This window comes from Filobasidium floriforme (genome assembly GCF_021052385.1).
Source record: "Filobasidium floriforme strain CBS 6241 chromosome Unknown HD553scaffold_6, whole genome shotgun sequence".
Taxonomy (NCBI): Eukaryota; Fungi; Basidiomycota; class Tremellomycetes; order Filobasidiales; family Filobasidiaceae; genus Filobasidium; species Filobasidium floriforme.
The window spans coordinates 713,702-738,255 of record NW_025763627.1 but is presented as its reverse complement, the minus strand read 5'-3'; the positions used below and the strand labels follow the sequence as shown (position 1 = coordinate 738,255).

The 24,554-nt window shown below is 53.8% G+C and overlaps 7 protein-coding genes across 7 annotated transcripts; 2 read left to right on the top strand and 5 right to left on the bottom strand.

The window, feature by feature from the left end:
- Positions 1–6,235: 6,235 nt before the first annotated feature.
- On the bottom strand, positions 6,236–7,045 carry HD553DRAFT_308174 (ribosomal protein L37e-domain-containing protein). Its single transcript, XM_046179507.1, has 5 exons — positions 6,943–7,045; positions 6,866–6,871; positions 6,634–6,719; positions 6,475–6,534; positions 6,236–6,405 (listed from the first exon to the last, which is right to left on the bottom strand). Exons 1-5 carry the CDS (start codon positions 6,943–6,945, stop codon positions 6,321–6,323), a joined length of 240 nt encoding a protein of 79 aa, XP_046038178.1. The 5' UTR covers positions 6,946–7,045; the 3' UTR covers positions 6,236–6,320.
- Positions 7,046–8,459: 1,414 nt separating this feature from the next.
- Positions 8,460–10,185, bottom strand: HD553DRAFT_308162 (putative phosphoglycerate dehydrogenase). The gene is made up of 4 exons (XM_046179506.1): positions 9,901–10,185; positions 9,745–9,832; positions 9,514–9,680; positions 8,460–9,450 (listed from the first exon to the last, which is right to left on the bottom strand). The coding sequence occupies exons 1-4, from the start codon at positions 9,952–9,954 to the stop codon at positions 8,776–8,778; spliced, it is 984 nt and encodes a 327-aa protein (XP_046038177.1). The 5' UTR covers positions 9,955–10,185; the 3' UTR covers positions 8,460–8,775.
- Positions 10,027–13,007, bottom strand: HD553DRAFT_198871 (putative MFS transporter). Its single transcript, XM_046177081.1, has 13 exons — positions 12,753–13,007; positions 12,626–12,639; positions 12,211–12,506; positions 12,078–12,129; positions 11,968–12,024; positions 11,736–11,882; positions 11,335–11,665; positions 11,209–11,271; positions 11,002–11,146; positions 10,800–10,941; positions 10,602–10,735; positions 10,376–10,537; positions 10,027–10,318 (listed from the first exon to the last, which is right to left on the bottom strand). Exons 1-12 carry the CDS (start codon positions 12,836–12,838, stop codon positions 10,376–10,378), a joined length of 1,629 nt encoding a protein of 542 aa, XP_046038176.1. The 5' UTR covers positions 12,839–13,007; the 3' UTR covers positions 10,027–10,318.
- Positions 13,008–13,784: 777 nt separating this feature from the next.
- HD553DRAFT_368196 (uncharacterized protein) lies at positions 13,785–15,231 on the top strand (the record flags this gene model as incomplete). The annotated part of the gene is made up of 5 exons (XM_046184135.1): positions 13,785–13,833; positions 13,940–14,121; positions 14,275–14,471; positions 14,511–14,563; positions 14,689–15,231. The coding sequence occupies 5 exons, from the start codon at positions 13,785–13,787 to the stop codon at positions 14,805–14,807; spliced, it is 600 nt and encodes a 199-aa protein (XP_046038175.1). The 3' UTR covers positions 14,808–15,231.
- On the top strand, positions 15,180–15,924 carry HD553DRAFT_269929 (uncharacterized protein; the record flags this gene model as incomplete). Its single annotated transcript, XM_046177639.1, has 3 exons — positions 15,180–15,300; positions 15,370–15,530; positions 15,616–15,924. The coding sequence occupies 3 exons, from the start codon at positions 15,180–15,182 to the stop codon at positions 15,922–15,924; spliced, it is 591 nt and encodes a 196-aa protein (XP_046038174.1).
- Positions 15,925–17,622: 1,698 nt separating this feature from the next.
- HD553DRAFT_322903 (uncharacterized protein) lies at positions 17,623–19,467 on the bottom strand (the record flags this gene model as incomplete). Its single annotated transcript, XM_046181345.1, has 2 exons — positions 17,623–19,303; positions 19,376–19,467. The coding sequence occupies 2 exons, from the start codon at positions 19,465–19,467 to the stop codon at positions 17,623–17,625; spliced, it is 1,773 nt and encodes a 590-aa protein (XP_046038173.1).
- Positions 19,468–22,294: 2,827 nt separating this feature from the next.
- HD553DRAFT_198487 (uncharacterized protein) lies at positions 22,295–24,534 on the bottom strand. Its single transcript, XM_046177080.1, has 4 exons — positions 24,388–24,534; positions 24,134–24,320; positions 23,951–24,064; positions 22,295–23,878 (listed from the first exon to the last, which is right to left on the bottom strand). Exons 1-4 carry the CDS (start codon positions 24,420–24,422, stop codon positions 22,343–22,345), a joined length of 1,872 nt encoding a protein of 623 aa, XP_046038172.1. The 5' UTR covers positions 24,423–24,534; the 3' UTR covers positions 22,295–22,342.
- Positions 24,535–24,554: the final 20 nt, after the last annotated feature.

Below are 24,554 nucleotides of genomic sequence, written 5' to 3'. Positions count from 1 at the left end.
CATTCGCGTCGCTACATGGATTCGACGTAACGGACCTCGAGACGCCGCGGGTAGTAACGGTGATCGATGGTTGGGAGATCCAGGGAGGAAGGATCACCCAGAAGGCTCGTACGCTGGTACGTACGGGAGTACACCTGGAGCTGACCGAGTTCCACCTCACCGATTTGAGTGGGTACCCGGTCGTACTAGGCATCCCTTGGCTGCGGAGACACAATCCGCATATCCAATGGGACTCCAACGCGGTGACGTTCGGGGATGTCTGCATCAGCACGGGATGCCTCAAGAGGCCCGAGACGGTGTACGCTCCGGACGAAGTAGAGGTGGAGACACGAGGGATCGACCCGTTCAAGAAGATGAAGGGGTCTATCACGGAGGATTTGGTCGTCGCACAAATGCAGATGACCCGGGAGGACGACGAGCGGGCGAGGCGCCCGGACCTGTGGGATTGGGACGTCAAACCTACGGACTCGTTCCAGGATGACCTGGACCCTCCCGAGTATATGGAGAAGCTGAGGGACATGGTACCGGAGAAGTATCATGAACATCTTGTAGCGTTCTCCAAGACGAAGGCAGATACACTGCCCCCGAAGCGATCGATCGACCATGCGATCGAACTCAAACCCGGTACGTCGCCGACGTATCAGAAGCTCTATAACCACTCCCAGCGGGAGAGTGAGGAGCTAAAGAAGTGGTTGAAGGAGAATCTGGAGAAGGGGTTCATCAGGCCGTCGAAGTCGCCCTGCTCGAGCCCGGTACTGTTTGTACCGATGAAAGGCGGCGAGATGCGTATGTGCATCGACTACCGTCGCCTTAATGACATTACGGTGAAGGATAGGACGCCCCTACCCCTCATCTCAGAGACGCTAGACAGGTTGAAGGGCGCGAAGGTCTACACGAAGATGGACCTCCGAGGCGCGTACAACCTGCTACGTGTAAAAGAAGAAGACATTTGGAAGACCGCGTTTACTACACGTTTCGGTCTGTTCGAATGTTTGGTCATGCCGTTCGGCTTGACCAACGCCCCCGCTACCTTTCAGCGGTGGATGAACGAGGTCTTCCAAGACCTTTTGGATGTGTGCGTCGTCGTTTACCTCGACGACATACTTATTTACTCCTCCGACCAGGAGACCCACGATGGTCAGGTCAAGGAGGTTATGAAGAGGCTGCAGGCAAATGGCCTGTATGCGAAAGCGGAGAAGTGTGAGTTCGATACGGTGGCTACCGAATTCTTGGGGTACGATATTGCCCCGACGGGGGTTAGTATGAACCCCTCTAAGGTCAAGTCCGTTTTGGACTGGGCCCCCCTGAAGAACATTCGGGGACTGCAGTCCTTCTTAGGATTTGCAAACTATTATTGGAGGTTCATTCAGAACTACTCCAAGAAGATTCAGGGAATGACGGCCCTGACGAAGAAAGGGGTGAAGTACTCCTGGACGGCAGCCGCTGACGCTGCGTTCCGGGAGTTAAAGGAGTCCTTCACCCAGGCGCCTATACTGGCGCACTACAACGAGGAGCGCCAAGTGGTGCTCGAGACCGACGCTTCCTCTGGAGCGATCGGCGCGGTAATGTCCCAGGTAGGGGACGATGGGAAGCTCCACCCGGTAGCGTTCATGTCGAAGAGTCTGACGCCCGCCGAGAGGAACTACGATGTGCACGACAGGGAACTGTTGGCCATCGTTTATTGCAGTCGGATATGGCGACATTATCTCGACAACAAGTACCCCGTTCGGATCCTCATGGATCACAAGAACCTGGAGTACTTCAAGAGGGACAAGGTATTGTCTCAACGGCAGGCGCGATGGTCGCAGCTGTTGAACCAGATCTCCTACACCCTGGAGTACAAACCGGGAACGGAGAACGGGAAGGCCGACGCGTTGAGTCGGCGGGAAGAGTTGATGGAGGAGACAGAACCGAAGCGAGCGGAGACTCTGCTCCGGCCTGTCGAAGACGCACCCTCTGAGGGGTGTAGTCCGGTTGAGCGACCGCCTTTGCGGTTGAATGGCACCATCCCCGCATTGGGCGATTGGATGGTGAAAGCGCTGATACCGGCGGCGCAGGACGACCCGGTGGCGAAAGAGCTCGTAGCGCAGCTCAAGGCGGGAACCTTGGCGAACGAGCGATACAGCTTGAGCCCCACTGGGGTTCTCCTGTACAACGGGTTGGTGTATGTCCCCAACGCAGGGAATATCAAGGTAGAGCTGATGAAGCGTCTACACGACGGGAAGGCCGCCGGCCACTGGGGGCGGGACAAGACCGTGGAGCTGACCAGTAGGGACTTCTACTGGCCTGGGATGGCGAAGTGGATCGGGGAGTACGTTGCTAGCTGCAGCATATGCCAGCGCAACCGGCGACCCCGAATGAAGCCTGTCGGCGAGCTAGCGCCGCTACTGGTACCGGCAGGGCCCTACGAGTCGATCACTTGGGATCACATCACGGATCTGCCCGAGTCGATGGGGTCCAAGTCGATCCTGGTGATCGTCGACCGATTCAGCAAGCGGGCGCACTTTATCGCTTGTCGAAAGGATAACGACGCCCCATTCTTGGCGCGGTTGTTCCTCGACCGATGGGTGTGTTTGCATGGGTTCCCAAAGCAGATCATTTCAGATCGAGGTACGTTGTTTACCTCGCGCTTCTGGAAAGATCTGTGCCGCATGGCGAACGTGGAGAACAGCTACTCCACGGCGTTCCACCCGGAGACGGACGGTCAGACCGAGCGAAGTAACTCCACCTTGGAGCAATACTTACGGTCGTACGTCAACTTCCTCCAGGACGACTGGGCGGAGTTACTCTCCATGGCGGAGTTTGCGTACAACAACGCGAAGCACTCTGCCATTGGGATGTCGCCATTCATGGCGTCCGAAGGAAGGGAACATACCTTCTCCCTACCGGTGCCCGGCACTAGGGAGGAGGCGGTGGAATCGGCGGGGGAGTATCGAGACCGACTCGATGGGATCTACAAGTCGGTGAAGGAGGCGCTGGAGCAAGCGCGACAAGACATGGCGAAGTACGCAAATAGGAAGCGTACCGCCGTCCCTGCCGAGGGTTACAACGTAGGGGACTTGGTGATGTTATCCACCAAGAACTTGACATCGGTGCGTCCCAGCCAGAAGCTCTCGATGAAGACGCTGGGGCCCTTCCCGATCACGGAGATCGTCGGCCAGAGCAAGATGGCAAGGAGGCTGGAACTCCCCGCGCAATTACGCCGGGTACATCCCGTTTTCCACGTGTCGTTGCTTATCCCCTATCGGGCCAACGAGCTGGAAGGAAGAGAGGTGGTTGAGCCACCTACCCCCGAAGTCCTCGACAACGGCGACTTGGGGTATGTTGTGTCCGAGATCGTACACTCGAAGGCGTTACGATCCGGAAGGTCCGGGAAGAAGACCCAATACCTGGTGCGATTCGAAGGGTACGGGGACGAGTCGAACGAGTGGGTCAGCCCCGCCGAGTTCGATCACGACGACAAGGTCGTCGCGGCGTTCCACAAGCGCTACCCCCATCTACTGCAGCCCGGTCGACAGGAGTACGCCGACGCTTGATGCGTTCGGAGTCCGCATCTAGGGGGGGGATCCTGTTATAGCGATCACGTGACGCGTCGGACGCGCCGTACGCGACTCCCGTATGCGACTCCCGTCGGGGGCACTTTTTGGTGTTGTTGTTTTGATGTAGAACTAGTACCTCTGTAATAGCTCTACATCCGTTATTACATTTAGATGTCTACCCGTACCTTGCCTCATTCCTGCGTCCCGTCAGCCTGTCCAGGGGGACCCCCGCCGGGGGCCACTCCCGGGCCTTACATGTTGCGTCACGTGACGGCTATAACACTAGCCCTGCACAGACTGTTAGTCCTCCTCCATGATACCACCCCCCTATGTGTTTTCTGTACTGTATTGCCTGTTGCACCATATCTATTGTTACATTTGTTTCCTTACTCCCACCTTCTAGTTAGGTGTGATACTATCTCAGGCTGGTTGGCAAGCTTAATACAATCAGGGATCGATGAGCATACTATGTCATATTACCAGTGTTGGCGGGTCGTTCAAGCTGAATGGCTGAACACATGAAAACAAACGGCACAAAAACAGGAGCCATTGCCCCTGACATGAAAGGCAGATCTTAGCTTCTGACATTGTGGTAGCATGTTAATGTTCAAACATCAGACATTGCCGCCAGTTGAGCAGCCACAGTTTGATCCTTGTAGCAAGCTCGTTCTTAGCTTTTTGCCCCAATTGCACCGCCTGCTTGTTTGAGCCGATCATTGGTACCTGTTGAGTCGCTTACATCAGTATTCCTGTTGAGTCGCTTACATCAGTATTACGGCAGCGCGTTCAGCCATTCAGCTGTTCAAACGGCAAATGCGTGCAAATCAGCCCTGATCGCCGTTCACTTTCACGTTCACGTTATCCGCTTACGGCAGATATTACGTTCACTGTTACGGCGGCGAGTCCGCCGGGCTGCTGCCCCGGGCTGGTCCGCCAGACAAGTGAGCGGGAGAGAGGCGAGGGTAGGAGTATACATCTATATAGTAATAACGGATGCCCAGCATCCGGTCTTTAGTGATAATACAATGTTCGAATGTAAACAACAAATACGGCGGAGCCCGCCCTCGGGGTGGCCCGTCGAAACGCGCCTCGGCGCGCCCTGCGTCTCGACCGTGTCGATGTCTAACATTCACATTCAATAACGGAAGCAAACCAATGGTGTTTTCATGCGCACCATTCACGTTCTCAACGGCACGCCGACTCTACATATTACATTTCATCTGTCTGTAGTATATACTTCTTCATCTGATGTTACATCTATGTACCCTAACCCTACGTTCTACATTCCTCCTAGATATGCCCCCCCAGGCATCCATAGAGCCGGTCTTTGGACTTCCCTGGAGCCTTCTCAACACCTAACAGATTTCGATTGTATTCCATACCTGGGTTTTGGAACAGACTCCCATCTTAGAGTATATCTGAGGCAAGACAACTAGTTATACAGTGCCAAATGATAGCCCAGAGAACGAAATATGAAATATGTGTAGATGTAAGATCTCCTTGTGGCCTATAAAAGAGGAGTGACCGCCACGAGTCCAGTTGTAATTATTATCGAACACCCCGCGAAACAGGTCTTTAGTACTCCTCAAGAATGACGCGCTGCCTTAGGATTTGCAGAATGACTTTCCTTGCTGTAACGTAACAAAGATCACTTTGGAGACGGTCGAGCCGCGAGCCATCTTTGGCAGGCGATTTAAGTCTCAGCACATTCCCGGTCCTGGCTTTCCTACCGAGTGCAATGCCAGCCAAGACCTTGATCAAGGAATACTGCGATGTTTGCGCTTTTCGTCAGTTGCTGAATGCTTCTGTTGGAACCTTGTTGGATTAGTAGGAACAGCCAATGGAATATGGGTACTTGAAAAGAACTGTTAGGGACGCGGTATTTTCCTGGGAGACGCGGGATTTCCTGTGGCACAGGAGCACAAGGAAGCAAAATTCCGGATGTAATTTATCGAAGGGAACTTTCCTGTACAAGTCTTCCTGTTGCGAGCATGATGTGAGAGGTAAACTTTGGGCAAATTGTGTTTTGCAAGCAGTTTGAGAGACTTCAGACCTTGAGGTATCTAGCCATGAAAAAAATCCGCTCCTCAGAAGCCATCTTTGCCAGTGAAAGCTGTACCCGAACATGGGTAAAAATGCGAACTTGGTAGAGAAGATTTGTGGGGAAATTGCGTAAGAAATATTCCCCTCCCTCTCACGCCTGCTACCCCGCAATACCGCGTCTCTAAGGAAAATACCGCGTCCCTAACAGCTCTCTACTTGAACGTAACATGACCCATATTGTCCCGACGCCATGGCCTCTTTCTCGGATAGAAGGCCAGTGCGATGTTGCTCTCGCAAGATCTTGTCTAGACAGATCTAGACGAATACCGACACAAGTACATCTCTGCGGCCAGAACCGGGAGGAAGAACATCCGAATATTGCTGATAGAAGCCGCACGCCTTCTGCCAGCTTGGGAATCGGCATCGACGTCAGCGTTGTCTGATAGCAATGTCTGACATTCGCGAACAGAATCGTACGACAGCAGTGGAAACAAGAACCTGTTTCGACGCCATTGGTCGCCAAGGCGAGATTGCGTTTTGGGGTAACTCCGGATGGAATAAAGCGCATACTGATATGACGTTTACAAGGAATGCCAATCAGAATTGCTTCGAGAGCGAAGAGCGCAAGTCTACTCGGAAGACTTCTTGGTCTTCTTGGTAGCAACAGTTCCCTCACTAGTATAGACAGGGGTGGAAATTGTTTAGGTTGGCGAGCAAACACATGTGATCAAAGACGACTTACCGGAAGCCGTTCTTGAATCGCTGATGAACGGACTTCAAGTGAGAAGCACGCTTGGAGCCGGCACCCATTCGTCGGATAGCCCTGCGGAATGACAAGATCGGTTAGCGATCACATGCTCCACCGCCATGAAGCTGCAAAGAGGATACTTGCTTCATGCCCCACTGGTACTTTCGGACAGAGGCAGCGGGGTATCCACACTGAGCACAGGTGCTGTTCGCGAGTAGAATTGCAAAAAGAAAAACCGGCGGAAAGAGATTATAGCCGATGTCAGCCCACAAGCCCGACATTCACGTCATGGCATTAACGCACTGCTTCTGCTTGTGGAAGCTCCTTCGTCCACACCTCCTGCACAAAGTGTGCGACTTGGAGTGGGCCTTTCCGAAAGAGGGTGTTCCCTACGCGGTCGAAGTTCCGTACGAGTTGCAAAGCGAAGTGTGTCGGATGACCAGATCAATCAGTGATAAACATCAAAGGACCTTCCGTCAGCACATCCATAGCCATGGAGTGTAGGCACGATAGCCAAGAGGGAGGGTAAACGTACTTTGGTCTGCGAGAAGCGAACGATATCAGCTTGCTACTCAGTACGGCTTCCTGGACCAGTATCCGGGCGGTACTTACCATCTTGCTGAGAACTCGACGTTGACGATGGAGGGCGGAGTCGGCGAAGGTGAAACAAGAGACGAACAGGTCGTGTTCAAACGTTGCGATGTTTTCGAGGGTAATTTGTCGATATGGGGATCGACCCCGGAGCCGCGCTCGGTCGCGAACGGGTGGGTCTCAAGGGAAAAACTTGAACGATGACGGGGTAGAAGCGCGTCCCCCGGTGCGTGTCTCTCATCATAAGCGCATCGACACCCTGGCTCACAATCACGTGACTTTGTGAAGAGATTCTGTTCACCTCCACGCGCCAGCCAGCTCACGTCGCAAAATTTGCTAGACCTACTCGCCTTACCTCCTCGTATATAATCCGGTCTTCACCACAGCCGACCTCATCGTCCTTATGATGTACACTTTCCTTGATCTAAACACACCGACGAGGTAGGGACCGTCACAAGCCAAGTCCCTACGGAACATGGAATAGTAAGTTTTCTTTCTTTATCGCGAGTTTTGGACGACTCGAACCTTCGTCCCCTCTTGCCTACATTGCAATTTCCATTTCCATCGCCCCCTCCCTTTCTTCTTATGATGACCCAACTATTTATTCTCTCCCCGTCTCATCGACCATGCCGAAACAGAGCAAGCGCCTCCGTCGCTGGAGTGTCGCGAAAGGCTCGAGTGGGATCCGTCCCGTTCGAGTTTACATAAATGCTTTTGCCAGCTATTTTGTCTGAATCATAATCCACCTTCTTTCGATATTGATACTCGCTTCCGCAGTGCTGGGCTCTGTCGAGTCGACAACGGAGAACATTGATCGCTTACCGTGACCGTTTTCTTCCTTGTCGCTCGCAGGATCATCACGGGCAGGCCACGGACAGCAGTGTTAATCGGATGTCGTTTGGATCCCTCTTGCAAGAAGTCTGGATTGTCCCGCGAAGAGGTAAGCGGTCACCTCTTTGCCCTACCGTCTGCAATTCCCAATTCTCCTACTCTTCACGGATGAAAACGTCTTTGTACAAACCATACGCAGTTTCCACTGAACAACGCCAGTCCTTTCTTTCGCCGGAAAGTCGGATCCCTCCTTGGGAACCGGTCTATGCTTCTCCCCTACTTCGCATCATCCTTCCCCCGAGTAGATTGATTAGAACCCATTCGAAAGGGGTCGAGGGCCGCTCGCTTCCGCCTGTGCCGGGTCGATTCTCCCTCGTCGTTCGCGATGGGGTTTGACGGATCGGTTCGGTGTGGGTGCAAGCTGAGCGCGGCAGGCCGGGTTGATGGAGCATAGGTGACGCCAGTTTTGAGGTTTTATCTTCCTTGGATGTCTGATCTCGCCCCATTCCTCTATTTCGTGTGACATGGTTTCAGAGAGCGACACGCTGACCTACCGTTCTCGATATGATGACCGGTCTATCTAGGATGTTATTCGTCTCGAGGTATGTTCTCGCGAGATCATCATATCATGATCAGGCCTCAGTCAAACAGCCGCTTTGTAATAAACCCTACAACGGGTGGCATGGGGCAACGATTAATAATATACATGCTTCGTTCGATCACATCGCCTCGTCTCCTCCGTGCATGACTGCTTATCATGACCGATTACCGTGCAAATTATCGTGACTTGGCTAGATGGCACTGTCACATACTGTCGAGACGATCCTTTGTATTATGCTGGCGGTACATCGTTTGTACACCCCGTTGTACACCTTCAACGTTACTGGTGTAAATGTTGAGAGAGTGGACGACTCAAACGGATCGACGAGGCTCGGCATTGCCGCCATCGTCGTAATTCCGCCGCCTTGTCATCCGCTAAGTGAGACTGAGCCTTGGTGATACCATCGCGGGCTCCAAAGATCTTCAGTATACCCTATTGCGAATTTCTTTGTCGGCCAAGTAATCAAACAGCGCGTCGACTGCGATCCTGCAGCCTATCCTCGTCACCTCATCGGTCGAGCCGCCGAAGTGAGGCATGGCTACGACGTTGGGCAAATCCCACAACTTGGCGTATCGCTCTTTTGGTGGGGGCTCCTGCTCCCATACGTCGATTCCGGCACCTCCTATGGTCTTGTCGACGAGCGCTCGGTACAACGCGTCCTCGTCGATGATCCCGCCCCGAGCCGCATTGATGATCACCGCCGATGGCCGGAAGAGCGCCAATTCACGCTCACCGATCATATGTCGGGTCGCAGGAGTGTAAGGGCAATGAAGCGACAACACATCCACTTGAGGCAGCAACTCTTCTAGACTTGATGTCCGCTCATGGGGAATGACGGAATCGCCCGCCACAGTCGACCTTGAAGTCCAGCGGTTCTTGGGCGTTGTAGGGGAGAAGACGATGATCTTGCAATTGAACCCGTAGTGAAACATCTTGGCCGTCTCGCGGGCGATATCACCCATACCGACCAGGCCAATCGTTCTGCGATAAAGTCCCGGAGCCAAGGCTGTGATCGAGGGAATAGTCTCCCCGGCTCTGAGACGGGTATTGATTTCGCCTATCCGTCGAAGTAGGGTCAAAGCAAACCCGACCACCAACTGCGGAGACGAAAATGAAAGTGTGTCAGCATTAAGCTGTACCAGTCGGACAGGCGAGCATACCTCAGCCACCGGCACCGCATTTCCCCCGGGATTGTTGAGAACTGCCGTCTTCTTTTCTAAACAGGTAGCCTTGTCGATCGAGTCGACGCCAGTACCATTCCGCGCGATACACCGCAGCTTTGGGGCGGATAGCAGCTGTTCTCGTGTCAGACCTCCCTGTCTCAGTACTGCAACGATGTGAGCTCGTCGCCCTTTTGCGACAAAGCAAAGTGATCTCGGATAGGGACTTACAGATGCCATCTACCTGTGCTAAGATCTGCTCCTCTGGTAGGTCTCCCGGCTGATACAGATGGAATTTCTCCTGTGCGTACTTGATCGCCTGAGAGTGTGTTACTATCACGGGTGAGTATGAGCTGACTCGGTAGTTTCGTGCTCTTGGATGCTCACCTCTTCATGGAAAGCCGAGGGCATGTAAACTTTGGGCTTGTCAGAGATCGTCATTGCTACGGCGATGAGTAGATGGAGATGACCAGCTACGAGGCAAAGGGAACATCGCCATCGATCACATGTCACGAGCAGCTAGAAGTTGAAAGCTAGAAGAAGCTTGAAGACATGTCCCTTCGGCGAGTGTTTACTCGAATTTGCTTCCGAGTCCGTCCGGCCGATAGCCCGGGAAGCGCTTCGTTTCATCCTTGTTACGTTGGCCATGACCGACGATCGAACCTGCACCGCATGTATAATGTATGGAAGGCTATAGGACCTAAAGATACAAGTCAGGCTACAACTAGATTCTGGAATGCGCTACAGTGTATTTTCAGACCTCGTTCAGTCGCGTCATACGCTTGCTCTACAAACTATCGTGCATCTATCCCAATGTTAGCACTGCCACTGCCGAATCCGGTTCACGGGAGATCGGGTTCACCTAAGCGGTTGACACTCGAGATCCCATCTCGAAGGTTGTACCGGATCGGCTTTTGTCCTCGAGGAGCAAAGACACGAATGCGGAGATGATCGAAATCACCGCCATGAAGATCCACCAGAGGTTCCCATTCAAGACCTTTTGATCGATTGATAGTGCAAAAACCTGGAAGCGCGATGATCTTGGCCGTCGTACTCTCCTCGTGAAACGTATGCCCGGTGGGACTTACCGAACTGACCAACCAGGGGCCGATGACCCGGGAAAGACATTGGACACACGTGCTGACCCCATTCAAACCCGCGATCGCCCTTTTGTCGGGACACGCCAACTGAACCACAACCATGCTGACGGAATGGCTCATGCCTGTGCAGGACCAACACATTGTCTGAGCGTTTCGTCCTCAAGGGCCTTGAACAAGGATTCTCACCAATAAATGTTGACAATGCCAACCAAGCCATCAAAGCGATCCACATGAGCCAGCTTCGAGATTCGCCGTTCTCTCCGGCATGTTGACCCTCCGAAAAGACGGCGACGACCCGGACCAACGGTAATGTCAGGAAAACCAAGACCTAGAAGATAATCTTGGTCAGAACAACGACCCGCACCCAATGACGCCATCGAACGCTCACCCAGCCAGCATTCAACCGCTGGAATGCGAGCACCGTGCCATATTTACGTTGCATCTTGCTCAAGAAAGTGAGCTGACAGACAACAGACCATAACCCTTGAATGCTCAAGGCCGTGCCGATGGCACTGGGAGTCATCCCAAGACCGCTGCGAAGGTTCAGATTAGGGTTGAAGTCGAGAACTCTTATGTGACCAGACTCTAAACTCACCCAGAGCGAGTAGGCGTGTAAGCGTACAGCAAGATCAAAGCTGCCCATCCACCCCCAATAAAACTGCGGATTCCGGAGTGTGAGCAAAAGCACTGGTTCACGCATCGGGCACGTTGATGAACTCACGATAATAGGAATAGGGACAACAGCATCCTTTGGATTGATTTGACGCTCAATAGCTCCTTCAATCCCCAATGCACCTGATCGTCTGGATCCCAGTCGTCCACCTCTTCACCTGGCTTGTCGAAACCGTCTAATATATCCGAGAACGACCGGGGGGATTTGAGGGTCGGCGAGTCGGGGTCCCCGACAAGGGTTCGTGTGTCATCGTCGTCGTCCTGAGCGTCCCCGTTCATGGAGTCCAACTTGGTCTCATCCGATTCTACCGGTTTATAAGTCGCCGCGGAAGGTCGATTGTCGGATTTGCTTTGACGGTACAATAACCCTGCGTGAGTTTCTGAACAGAAAAGGGATTTCTTCAGTTCTACCTTGCCATCGTACGACGATGGTCCTACTTTGGATCTGACCTCTCATGAAAAGCGCCGTGAATAGCAATCCAGCCAACGTGATACCGGTCGTGACGAGACAAGGCAAGAGATAGGGATGTTCTTCCAGCTTTCCGCCGACTGCGAACAGGTGGGGATACCGTTCTACCGGATGGGACAGGTAACCTCCTGAACGGCGAAAGTTCACGCATACAAGGACGTTGAAATCAGTAAGGGATTTGCCGCGTTCGCTTCCAATCTAGGGGAAACATACCGATGGCGTTACCGAAGACGGATCCCAATATCCATACGAGACCGTAGAGCGCGAAAGCTGGCCAGACCGTTGATGAGTAGAGTAAGAAGGATGACGTCGATGCTACTCACCATCGGGAGCATTCGACTCGTCGGTAATTTCTGATACGGCAGCCCGAACGACCTGGATCAACGACCCGATCCGTTGACAGCCATCAGCCATCCACCATCTCTCACTGATGTCCGTTCGAAAGCTTTTACGCACGGCCACATTACCATTCAAGGCTCCGGAAAGACTCCGAGTGACGATCAGCTGCCAGTACTTTGTCGAGAATCCATACAATGCGCTCGAGATGGCCACGCCCATCAAGCCAAGCATGATGACGGGTTTCCGGCCGATCTTGTCGGACAGCGTGGCCCAGTTATATACCGTAAAAACCTGTACGCCCGCAAAGACGGCCTCGACTACTCCGCTGTAGTATCCCACACGGTCTTCGTTTTCGGCAATTCCAAGTTCGCCGACTTGCTGGTTGATGTAGGGAAAGAGGGAGGTGTACGAGACTAGTGCGGCACACAGGGTGAAACGCGTGGATTTAGCGTGTTTCCCATCCATGTTTCGGGTCACAGTCATTGTGTGTGAAACAGCCGGAGCGCGAAGGCAGGATGGGCGCAAGACGTACTCGGTTCAGCCAACCTACAAGTCCGACATGCCCCCGGAGGAATAATCGTCCACACCGGTCAGCTTGTGCGTTGCCCTCTAAAGCTTACGATCATACAAGATCCAAAAAGCGGGGTTGCGCGACTTGCCTGACGATCATGAGGACGGCCAGCTGAGCTACAGGCAAGGGCGTCCTGCCAGAGGACGACAGAGGTGCACTTGAAGCGGACTGCATGGTCGACAACGGATTCCTGTCTTTTTCGGATGGCCTTTTCTGGCTTTCGGATTGGCGAGTTGTATGCGCTTCCTAGTATTCGTGATCGGTTCAATTAGGTGATACGACTGGGTTTCCATCCGCTCTGAGCGCTCTGACAAACAGGGAGAAAGTCTGACGGAGTTTCGTGATTGAGGCCTGTAGGTGGTAATGCTATCGGGACGACCAAGCTGGATATCAGGCTGGACGATGGTGAACGTGACGAAGCCCGATTTTACCGAGACTTTCGGTCGATCTGTCCTTCTCCGTATAGGCAGAGTGTGGGAGGCGGACGTGGTCAACTATGACCGTGCGCTGTTATGGTGCGTCTGGCCTATAGTACCTCTCTGTCTGAGCTACTTTGTTTCTATATGAATCCCATGCCGTATTCATCATCATCGTCGTTGTGTGCATGCGGGGCAAACGATGCTAGCGTTCGGACGAGACCGAAGCCGAAGAAGAGCATTGAGGATCGAGTCAGCAAAGCAGCAGCAAGCAGCAAGCTAGCCAGCAAAAAGTAGATCCAGAAAAGTGGAGGAGGGGGATGCCGATCGAGACGTCGAGAGAGAAGAGATCTCATGGATCATGGATCGATAAGTGCATCGAGAGGAGGAAACGCCACCGACGATTGCGCAACGCCGAAGGGAGAGAGCTAGAGAGAGAGAGAGAGAGGGGGGATTCCCCGGACCGAAACCCGGGGATCGGGAAACACACCCACCTGTGATTATGTAATCAATCAGCCTGGCATCCGGCGGATCCGAAAACCCTGTACGAGTACACCTCCCCTCCACTCCACTCCTCGCACTCGCACTCCCCCCTTCTTCTTCTTCTTCGTCCTCGACCATCACAACAGCAGCAGCAGCCTTGAAAAACAAGCCTCGCCGTCACGATCACCCACTCTACACACAATCAAAAGATCACACCACCCATGTCCACCCAAGTCAAATACGAAGACGATGACCTAGAGTTGTACGGTGGTCAGTCGAACCATCTCGGCGTCTTCTAGCGACCCCTCTCTTGGTCTACCCGCTTGTCCGCACGCCCAGACTGACCAGAATTCGTCGTACCTCGCCCCCTTGACAGATATCGATCACGAGGATGGCACGGGCGAGCTCTTGGATCCGGACTTTCAAAAGGACGCTAACGATGAACGGGACGAAGGTGCCGTGGCTAACGCGCTCGGTGACGAGGACGAGTCGATGACGGGCACGGGTGCGGCCACATCAGCCACGCAGGCCCAGGGTCAAGGTCAAGGTCAAGGTCAAGTGAGTCTAGTGTACCTACTGGTAACGAATCCGAGTCAAGACAATCTGACCCCACCTCCGATCATTCTTTTCGCTCGCTCTGTCTTGCCTCTTTGCCTTTGGTCCTTGATGGTCTGTGCTTCTCATCGACCTAATCCGAACCACCGCACACAGCAACAGCAACAACCCGCTCCCATCCCGACTTTTCAATCCAATAACAGTCAGTTCCAAAACCAAAGTCAGAATCAACCCCAGGCCTATCAACAGGGCCAACAAGGGGCCGGAGGTGGAGCTCCTTATGCCCGAGCGTACAATGGGGATGACGGGAGGGGGAGAGGGGGAGGATCCACCAGCGATGGAAATGAAGAAGGGTGAGTCTTGCTCCTTATCGATCGTTTACTATTCCACAGTCCCGGTTCCTGCCCCCCTTGTCCTGCGGTCTATCGGGATCGACATCGGTCAGGTCCGTTCTTTTCGCTACCCGTCGGGGTCGATGGACGGCCGGTCGTGGGAGGGACGGGGAGGAGGTGGATCGCTCGCAGGCCCGGCTGCGTTACGAGTCGACCGGCGCCGTCGTGTCAAATGCAGGAGTGCGTGGGCGCCGCGAAAGAGGTGGTTCACCGCAGATGATTCGAGCGGACGCTTTCTTCCTTTCGGATGGACCGCTATATCTAGACTGGACGCTATCAGACGTAGATCTTGATTAGGAAGACTGATATAGTTCTCGTATTACTCTTTCGGATACTCTACTTCGGTATCTGCATTTACGGAAATAAACAACTACTGCCCGTAATATATCTCACTTTACGCTACGGTTCGCCTTATACCTGCAATATCTACCGATAACTACTACTGCTACTACTTCTACATCTAATATTCTACGGCGAACGATCCTATACTGCCCATCTGCTATCAATACTATCACTTCTACCTATACTGCGGATGAATATGGCCCCGGATGGGAATCGATGAATCTGATGACCTTGAAACCGATTCATCCACTGGATGATATTCCGGTGTGATATATTCACGTCGGCCGTATCCCCACACGTCCTCCACAATCGTACTGGCATGGTACAATGGAAACGCCGGTGGTTATATCTTTGCCAATTGCATCACACTCGTTCGCCCTGGCCCATGTTATTCCTTTGGGTTGCAGCAAAATGTTCATCGGAGGACTCAACTGGGAGACGGACGACAGTGAGCGCAGATCGATCTATCTCTTCTCCTCACAAGACGCTCACTTGTTACCTTTCCCGGCTTCTTCAGACAGCCTACAGGGCTACTTTTCCCAGTTTGGCAGGGTGGCATCTTCTTCCATTATGCGGGACCCTTCGGGAAGGTCGAGAGGATTCGCGTTCTTGACCTTCGAGGATCCGGCCTCGGTCAATGCCGTCATGGCCAAGGAGCACGTCTTGGATGGCAAGATTGTGAGTGACAGCAATGACGGGGTCGTAGGCAAGCTTGGCAACGATATACTGACGAGACGAGTTGTTGTGCTTTCGCACATTACAGATTGATCCGAAACGAGCGATCCCTCGAGCGGAACACATCAAGTCCCAAAAGATCTTTGTCGGCGGCCTGGCTCCTACCGTCACAAATGCTAGTTTGAAAGCCTTCTTTACCGATTATGGCACCGTCATGGACGCCCACGTCATGTTTGATCGCGAGACGAACCGGAACAAGGGGTTCGGCTTCGTCACTTTCGAAGATGACGAGGGAGTCGAGAGGGCCATGGGCGCTACGGGACAGGAACTCGACGGCAAGCCGGTCAGTTCATCACCGCGACGGGTAAAGCCTTCAAAGCGTGGTGATCGGTACTAATCACCCGGCTCAATCTGCAGATCGAAGTCAAAAAGGCTCAGCCCAAACACCAGCGAGAACAAGGCGATACCAACCGTCGTCATATCGGCTCGTACATGGGCGAGGGCGCCCAGTCTGGCAAATACAATCACAACATGAACGCTGGGGGAGCGATGGGTCAGAACCCCATGATGAGCGGTATGGGCATGAGCGGGATGGGCATGCCGGGCATGATGGGCGCAGGTGGATTTGACCCCCAAGCGATGGCCATGATGTATCAGCGAATGATGATGAGTGAGTGACAACTGACGTGATCGAGCGACATTCAGCCTAGAAAGGGCTAAAGCGCTTGCTCATGCAGATATGATGGGAGGTATGAACGGTATGAATCCTATGATGAACATGGGCATGATGAACCAGGGTGAGTCGGGGCATATCATACCTGGTCAAAACCGCCGTCCCGTGCTGAACTTCAACCCTTCGCTCTATAGGCCAAGCGGGCGCAATGGGCGGTATGGGAGGGGCCAGTCCGGGTCAGACCGCTGGTGCCATGCCCAACATGATGGGTGAGGACACTTCGAAGCATGCGGTAGCGCCTAACCCTTACTGACTGTGGGCTCGGTCAAGCCACAGGTATGAACATGCCCGGCGGCGCGTACAATCCGATGATGATGATGAACAGGATGGCAAGTCAAAGGAAGTCTACTGATCAAAGCCTTCGAGCTGACCTGGTCTTGCTCCTCCTTCAGACTTCGCCCAATGCTGCCCTCCCAGGGGCAATCCCTCCTCAGAACCCTTCGGCAACCCCAGCCAATGCGCCCAGAGGTCCTGCAGCGATGCGACCGGCGGGATTGCCTTCAGCGCCTTCTGGCGGGGGTCAACCAGCCCGATATTCTACGCAGGGCCAGGCTAGAAGCAAGCCATACTAGAGCTTCGCCTCGATACCACTAGCCGTTTCTTGTATGAGAACCATTCATAACGAACGATCATTATCGAGTAGACTCGAAGCGAATATTCATGCATTTGGTCAGCATTCTTGCCGCACTACCTGGCTTCTCGCGAAGGCGATCGAATGAACTGTCTATTATTTATTGTTTGCCTTCTGATGCCAGGTGGACGGATCACGCAACAGGAAGAACTCGGGTGTTCCTCCTCTTTAGTTTGGCACATGCTGACATTCGATACATCGGGATGTAGGAAGTAGGTCTTGTGCTATACGCAGCGAGAGGTCTTGGTTCTTGAGTCGGTTCCTCATGCCAATATGTGGCTCTGCTCAGCAGCGAGATAATCAACCAGAGCCATTCTCTCTTACTGCACGAGCTGCCTAGCGTATTGTAAAACGTCGCTAGTGCTTCATGGCGATAGCCGAAACAATGTTTTCATGTGCGCGCAGTTGACAGGCCACCGATCGACCCGACACCCCCTTGAGATTCACGCTGATGTCGGGAAAGATAGACAAGAGGCAGAAAATAATTCAATTGGGCGTAAAAAAAATGTGCTTTTTACAAAAACGGCGACACGACTTTTATGAGACGACAGTTGTTGCTACAGACAAGAACTAACGAGCGATGTACTTGTTACACCAAAATACAGTACTAAAGTCATGAAACCCGGATAGAGCGTCCCAAAATGGTTGTGGTCGGGTTTGCGATTGTGAAACCCGTTGGTCATGGTCGAGTCGTTAGAGAATTTTGTTTGGCATGGTCTGCAAGGCGGCCCTTATCGTACGATGGCGACGCCGACCCTGAAACCGGCCTCGCCAGATTTGGGTGGAATGTCCAGCACCTCATTAGAAGCCACGTGACCGAGAATGGAGTTGTTTTCCGGCTCGTCCGAGTCGATCGTAGCGGTCGAGATGATCCTGTAATTGCTCAGGTCCATCGTTTCCAAACTAGGACGTCGGTTCTTGAGCCTGTCCATAGTAGTAGGGTCGGTACTGGACGGGATACTGATCGACCCTGCGCTCGATCGTCTTCGTCCGAGTATAGCAGGAATGGGGTCCACGTCGTTTTCGGTACCAGCGGGCGACGACGGTACAAGTGCCGGGACGGCGGGCATGCTGGAGAAGAGGCTCGACACGTCGATAGGCGAGATGGGTCGGACCTTGATGTGAGGGGAAAAGACGTCGTCGTCATCGGACGACATGGCCTCTTCTTCTTCGTCGGATGATGATGTGTCCTGGTCGACGTCCATCATGATCGAATGCAGGACCGATTGGTGGTCCTCGTGCTCGTCCCTTTCCACGTGAGATTGCCAGAGGGGACTCGAGCGGGTAGGCCTGGCCAACAGCTCGCTTCCCGAACAACCCCTGAGGGATTGTCGGTTGCTCCATGATCTCCTCATCGCCTTGTCGACCTGACGGCTAGCCTCCAAGCTTTCCAACCATTTCCTCCTGCCTTGCTCCTTCTCGATCATGCTGACGAGCTTCTGGATCGAGCTCATACGGGAGGCGAGAGCCGCCAACCGGGAGACGAGATCAGCATAGGCAGTCCGCTGAGAGAAGGGCAAGCTGGCGCAAGCGGGCAAGGTAGATAGATGGGCGAGCGGAGACATGCTCCAACTCGGTCGGGAGCCGTCGTGGTTCCAAACCGAAGTGGCTGGGGTGGTAGGCGGTGTAGAATCACAGTCCGAGGCAGACGAGCTCGCATACGAGTCGATCGAGACGGTGGAAGCGAAACCTCGAGCGAGCGTACCGTGGCATTCAGAGGAGGACGACGAGGCGTCCGAAGGGGATCGGTTGATTGAAATCGGTCCAAGGCAGCTTTGGCCGGTCCGCTGCAAGATGGCGTCGACTTCGCGCTTGATCTCTTCCCATTCCTGCCTCTTGGCGTTCAGCTCGCCCTGCAGGCTCCACATCATGAAGCTCGAGGGCAAGGTCTCCTTGAGCGCGGCGAGGACGTATCTTCGAAAAGCGTCGACCAACAGGGATCGAGCTTGACGACGATGGACGCGAGCCGGGTTGGGTGGAGGCGGGGCGGGCTTTGAAGAAGAAGAGACATTGGACATGATGGGTGAGAGCAGGGCAGAGAGAAGTGCCGATGGACTCCTCAATCCGCTGCTACTGCTGCTCGTGCTGCTCGAAGATCCAGACCTGGAAGAAGCTCGAGAATGTCCCGTAGGGGTGGTAGCCTGCTGTTGAGCGGCGAACGAGAGCTGGACCTGGGCTACGACACCGTCCAGCACAGATCGGCATCCACTGCTGATCGACAAGGCCATGGTCGTTCCATCGATTAGGACGACGGTGATCCTCTGCTCCTTGACGTCAAAGGTGACCTCGTCGACGATTCCGGGGATCCAGGAGGCCTTGTCACCCAGCAAGGCGTTGGGGCAGTCGACGCCTTCCTTGACGCAAGCGTTGCGATGCGTGAGGAGGAACGGAGGAAGAGGCAAACTCTTGGAACTGATCGTTGGAGCGAGGTCATCGGTGAGCGGGCGTGTTCTTCGTCTCCCAAGAATGCTCTGAGTAACTCACGTATAAGGAGCCGTGGTTAACGGCAGGGTGAAGAGGATGGTTGGAGGAGCTGACTGCCTGGCAGTGGGAGCTGGGAGTAGTCGGAGCAGCATGATGGAGTTGTTGAAGATGATTCGAGACGTTGATGATTGTGAGGACTAGGACTAGGACTAGGACTAGGAGAGGAGAATAGAATCGAGGGAGAGAGAGGGAGAATGGATGTCGTTTCAGGATGCCATCAAGTATACGTGTCGTTGGGTAGTTGAGAGATGGGAGTGAACGGAAGTAGGCCGAGTGAGATGATTCCGGGTTGCAGGTGGGAGGTATATATATATCCAACGAGGTCCGGAGGTTAAAGAGCGGGCCGGGTAGTGAATCGAAAAGAAGGGAGGGAAGGAGAAAAAAACGTCCGATGCGCGAAAGGAGAAAGGGATTGATTGATTGATGTCAGAATGTGGTGGTGATGGTGATGGTTGGGAGGATGTGTATATATCATTCGACCGACCGGTTGACTCACCCAAGGGGGGGACTGATCGTCGCGACTTCTCTCTCTCTCGAGACAGATCTCGCTATCTCTCTCTCTCTTGTGCGCGGGCCAGGCGAGACAAACAGAGCGATGACCGAGGGACGATCAGGTCGGCACACGCGCGCGCGCGCCAAGTGGATCCCGAGCTAAAATATGAAACCTTGTTTCAGAAGAAGAGAACCGAGCGGGCCCGGCGGGAGGGGAAGCACAAGACGCGAGGGACGGCTTCGGATGCAAAAAAAAAGATAACCGGGAGTGCCGTAAAATCCAATTTCCGAACCGAAAGTAAGAACCAGGGGCGTTCCGGATGCAAGGGCAGTCGCGGCAGTCGGTTCCTTTCTTTGTCTTCGTGCGAGGAGACAAAGGTTGCACAGGACAAAAGTTGGGTGTAGGGGGCGAAGGGCTTGAGCTTCAAATCTAAAGCGGTCGGAGGGAGAACGACTGATGAAGAGGTAACAGTCCATTCCGGTTTTGTACAAGAAAGCCAAGACGGACCGGCCCGAGTAGAGTTTTTTCGCATGTCGACGTCGTCGTCGTTGTCGTTTCGAGCGAGAGGTCGGGGAATGAACAAGGGAGCGATCGGTAGGGTCAGCAATCGTTGTCACGGTACCCATGATCGAGATCTCAACGTCATCCGTCCCGTAGGATCATCGTTCCATTCTTCCCGGAGAGAAGCTGACCCACGAGGACGGACCGGGTGTGTCGGTACGAGGAAGGAGAGGAAGACTCACGGCTCTAGGGCTGGGAGGTGAGACAAAAGGTATGGCACAGCGCGCGCAAGGGAGAGGACGCGGGAGCTTCGGAGCCTTTCATTCCCCGGAACCAATCGATCGGGAGCCAACGACCGAGGCGCGCGATGACGGATGATGACGGGTGGGAAGTGATAGGATGATCGGGAGTGGTTTGTGCGATGGAGGATGCAAGGATGGGTGTGACGGCGACGGTGAGAAGGAAGTTCGGTTCGTTTCAGCTCTCGAGTCCCGTCGGCAGCGGTCTTTCGTGATGACGAGCATGGTGTTTCACCATGCACCAGGACGAAAGGTCCAAGTGTGTGGTGCCGCGATGACTCACGATTCCTTGAATCCCGTGACGTTTGGCGATGAGGTTCAGCTGACTGATGAGACAAGACTTGACCGGCAATTTGCGGAGATGAAGTGGATGCCGCTGGAGCGAACGAGCAGGAGATGATGATGGCACCGGCAATGATGAAACGCACGTCACGCTCTGTCGGACCGACTCTGGTGTTGTCCAGCGAAGATTAATGAGTGTTTGTCGAATGTGCTCGGGTCTGGCTCGGCGACGCAGATGAAACGGATTCGTGCTCAAATGAAGTGAAAGAGGGGTTTGGGTGTCACGGGAAAAGGGGCCAGACCGGATTGTCACTCTTGGCTACACGGTAATATATGCCACCTCCGAAAAGAACATTCTCTGCCATCGATCGGGAAGGATACGACCGAAGCTGATAGTCCTTTCCGGGTTCGTTCGATCCTTGTCCACACCACGAGTTCCCAGACTTTTGGTTGTGTCCAGTTCACCACACCAAACTGTGATCGTGAACAGGCGGAGGAAACGCCTTGTTCGACATTGCGCCATGAACATCGTCGGAACAACGTCTTCCCCTATTCCTTCCTGACCTCTTCACATCGACCGAGACCGGGTCACTGTTACGATCCGGCTCCTCCACGTCCACTGCATCACCTTCCACGAACCTCGGATGTTGTCCTATGTTCCAGAGGGAAAAGCCAACGACGTTTTTCTACCTGTGAATTAACCCAATGACCGAGCTCAGCTGTCAAACCTTTCTGGCCAAACCTTTCTGGCCCGGCCGCAATCGTCTTGCATTCCAGCGTTGAAAAGTCAGTGACGTCGAGATCCAAGCTCGAAGTCGATTTTGTCCTGGATCCGGGTCAATCGAAGACACGCGCGCCGTACGAGATGGCTCACCGGACGCCCTCGGAACGCCAAAACCCTCTTTCAGCCCCCCGGACTCCCTCCGCGTCCGCACCCAGCGGCAGTGGAAATCATGTGGAATTACTGTTTCGCACGGAAGTAGAGCTCGAACGTTTGGCGAAAGGCACGAGATCGGGACTCGAACCTAAAACTCCAAAAGAATCGGGCCTGTCATCGAGTTTGATCTTCAGGACCAGGCGCGTAGATCAGGGATCAGGGACCAGATCTTATAGACGCCAGCGTATGAAAGGTTCAGACGCAAGCATCTCGCATGCTAAGGTCAGGGAAGGTGTAGATGCACACGATGAACCACTCGGCTCTTTTGCTTCCATTTCGAGGTCGGTTCCGTATAAAGGTTTGTGTTCCGAAGCAAACACATGGTACGTCGTGACAAGGGGTTCGTTACTGGGGCGTTAATGTTAAGACGTACGCGAACAGGGTCAGGGACACTGGTCGCGATGGGGAAAACGTGACTATACGGAAACGGAGTCGTCCGTGCTCCAGACGATTGTCTATCTACGCTCGGGTCGTTGCGGATGTCCTAGATTCCTGGTCGCCCGCTTAGCAGGTGCTCGAGCAGTCACAGTCCGAGCTTCAGGTCGGTTGAGCCGAGGCTCGGGGACGGATGGAGTCGGAACGTCCTCGCCCTCTACCGGTTGTTTTCTCCTGGCGGACCGCAACGTTCGGCCCTCGGGTACTGAGGATTGAACAGCCGGGATAGCAGTCGTGGTTACTGTGGTCTTGCGTTCACGGGTTGTACCCACAGGTCCCTTCAAAGCGTTCACCGTCGGTGTCGACGTCGACTGCGTGGAGTCAACCCTCTTCTTTCTCAGAGGCGCGGCACGCGCCTGTCTCGTATCATTCATAGACTCCGCAGGCCGTTCGATCCTTCTGACTTTCGGTACACGAGCCTCGATCCCCGTGTCCACCTGTTTCCTCTTTCGTGGGGTCGTTTTCCTCCCCATCATAATGATGTCTCCGGTAGGGTCCGTGTTGTCCTCAGTGCTTTCATCTCTGCCTCCGACCACCGAAACACTTCGGATGGCCTGATTCGACGAACCCGTATTTTCGAGACCTTCCATTTCTTCGGCCAATTCATTGACAGTCTCGATGGGGTCAGACGGCCCGCCAGATCGATTGAGACTCGGACCTAAACGTGCCCAAAAGGCTTCTGCCGATGTTTTCCCCGCCGTCGATCGTGTTGGCGGAGCGCTGCCAGTCCGCATTCTTGTGTTCTTGCTCACAAGCGGGTCGACGGGTCGAGAGGGACCTGCTGCTTTCAGACTAGATTTGCTCAGCAAGGTAGGAATGCCCGCCGCCAGTGGATCGAGGGTAGCCGAACGGACTGCCCGGGTAGGTGGTACTGCTGGGTTCTGCCTGGTCACGCTGGCGGCATGGACACCAGCCACATTCGAGTCGACCCTTATGGACCTGGACATCGTCTGCGTTTTCTTGTTGAGCGGCACGCCACCCGAGACCGCTCTTGCCGTGGTAATTGGTGGAGGATCCGTCGGTCGATTGTCCGCCTCGTTCGGTCCATCCTTACTGCACTTTTTGCTCTTCAACGATTTCGACTGATCTTTCGATCTGCACCCCGCCTGCTCGGTCCTCGTCGTTGGCGTTACTTCAGGGACACCATAGAGCGCTCTGGCCTGATACATCGTCTGACGCAACGTCCTCGGTGTCCCGAGGGAGAATTCGAGGACATTGTCGAGTACCGATTTGCGAGGTTTTTTCCGGGGTTGAGCCGACGTGACGGCGGTGTCGGGCAACATAATTTTGAATCCGCCAGGTGGTGGACCAGGAGAAGGTTGTCCTACTCGAGCGATCCGACCGTTTGATTGTCGAATTGACTCGTCCGGTCTGGCCTGACCCCAATACGACCGAACTCTCTCGATCAAGGTCAAAACCGGTACCACCGTCGTACAAAGTACGAGCTGCAGCAAGTACTGCCCGACGAGGCCAAAGAGGGAGAAAGAGAGGTCGATTGTACGAGAATATCTCTTGAGTCTAGGGAACAAGACTCGGTCGTAGATATAAGGGAGAGTCTGTTCGCGATCATAGGGTAAGTTGGAATATCCATTTGACGAACGTGTCTTTCAAACGAATTAAGAACTCACAGAGGAGCGAGGGATGCTGAGTGCGAGCAAAAAGACGATCTTGACGTGGTTGTAGAACGGCATGATAAGCCCGATCGTATGGTCCGCAACACCCTCCGAGTAGCTGAACAGCATCTAAAGAGGAACAAATGGCTGTAAATGATGATCACACATGTTCAGTTTTCTTTTGCCACCCGGACTCACCCATACAATCCATGATTGCAGAACCTTTCTCAATTTATCTCGCTTGAGCGTGCTCATCCTGGTTCTTGGTGGTGTCGCCTGCAAGACTGTAGCATCCTTCTCCTCTTGATCGACGATTCTGATCTTGCTCTTCCGGGATGCAGGTTTCTTGATAATCTTGAGAGTATCGATCAGCTGTAATGACAGCCTATATGATTCCAGTACCAAGGGGTGAGCTCACAACGCCAAAGATAGTTAGTCCTGGTCCGACTCACCAAGTCAGCTTCAAGAGCGAGACAATCAACGGCATCACGACACGGGTTCCCGGTACATGTTCCTTTCAAGTCAAAACCTGGGACTCGGCAAGATGTCGTATTCTAACGGTAGATAAAGGGTACGCTTATTGTTGTGATTGATTACCATTGCAACGAAGTTCGAAGTA

What these genes read in the sequence shown, in the direction of transcription:
- HD553DRAFT_308162 (XM_046179506.1), bottom strand. Translation starts at nt 9,954, where the DNA reads ATGACGATCTCTGACAAGCCCAAAGTTTACATGCCCTCGGCTTTCCAT. An exon ending in AGCACAGGTAGATGGCATCT is followed by an intron (nt 9,681 to 9,744) that starts GTAAGTCCCTAT and finishes ACATCGTTGCAG; the next exon opens with TACTGAGACAGGGAGGTCTG. An exon ending in ATGCGGTGCCGGTGGCTGAG is followed by an intron (nt 9,451 to 9,513) that starts GTATGCTCGCCT and finishes TCGTCTCCGCAG; the next exon opens with TTGGTGGTCGGGTTTGCTTT.
- HD553DRAFT_198871 (XM_046177081.1), bottom strand. Translation starts at nt 12,838, where the DNA reads ATGCAGTCCGCTTCAAGTGCACCTCTGTCGTCCTCTGGCAGGACGCCC. An exon ending in CCTTGAATGGTAATGTGGCC is followed by an intron (nt 12,130 to 12,210) that starts GTGCGTAAAAGC and finishes TCGTTGATCCAG; the next exon opens with GTCGTTCGGGCTGCCGTATC. An exon ending in TACACGCCTACTCGCTCTGG is followed by an intron (nt 11,147 to 11,208) that starts GTGAGTTTAGAG and finishes GAACCTTCGCAG; the next exon opens with CGGTCTTGGGATGACTCCCA.
- HD553DRAFT_198487 (XM_046177080.1), bottom strand. Translation starts at nt 24,422, where the DNA reads ATGCCGTTGATTGTCTCGCTCTTGAAGCTGACTTG. An exon ending in TCGCTCTTGAAGCTGACTTG is followed by an intron (nt 24,321 to 24,387) that starts GTGAGTCGGACC and finishes GGAATCATATAG; the next exon opens with GCTGTCATTACAGCTGATCG. An exon ending in TGCAATCATGGATTGTATGG is followed by an intron (nt 24,065 to 24,133) that starts GTGAGTCCGGGT and finishes GTTCCTCTTTAG; the next exon opens with ATGCTGTTCAGCTACTCGGA.
- HD553DRAFT_308174 (XM_046179507.1), bottom strand. An exon ending in AGCTTCCACAAGCAGAAGCA is followed by an intron (nt 6,535 to 6,633) that starts GTGCGTTAATGC and finishes ACTCGCGAACAG; the next exon opens with CACCTGTGCTCAGTGTGGAT. An exon ending in AAGTACCAGTGGGGCATGAA is followed by an intron (nt 6,406 to 6,474) that starts GCAAGTATCCTC and finishes GTCATTCCGCAG; the next exon opens with GGCTATCCGACGAATGGGTG.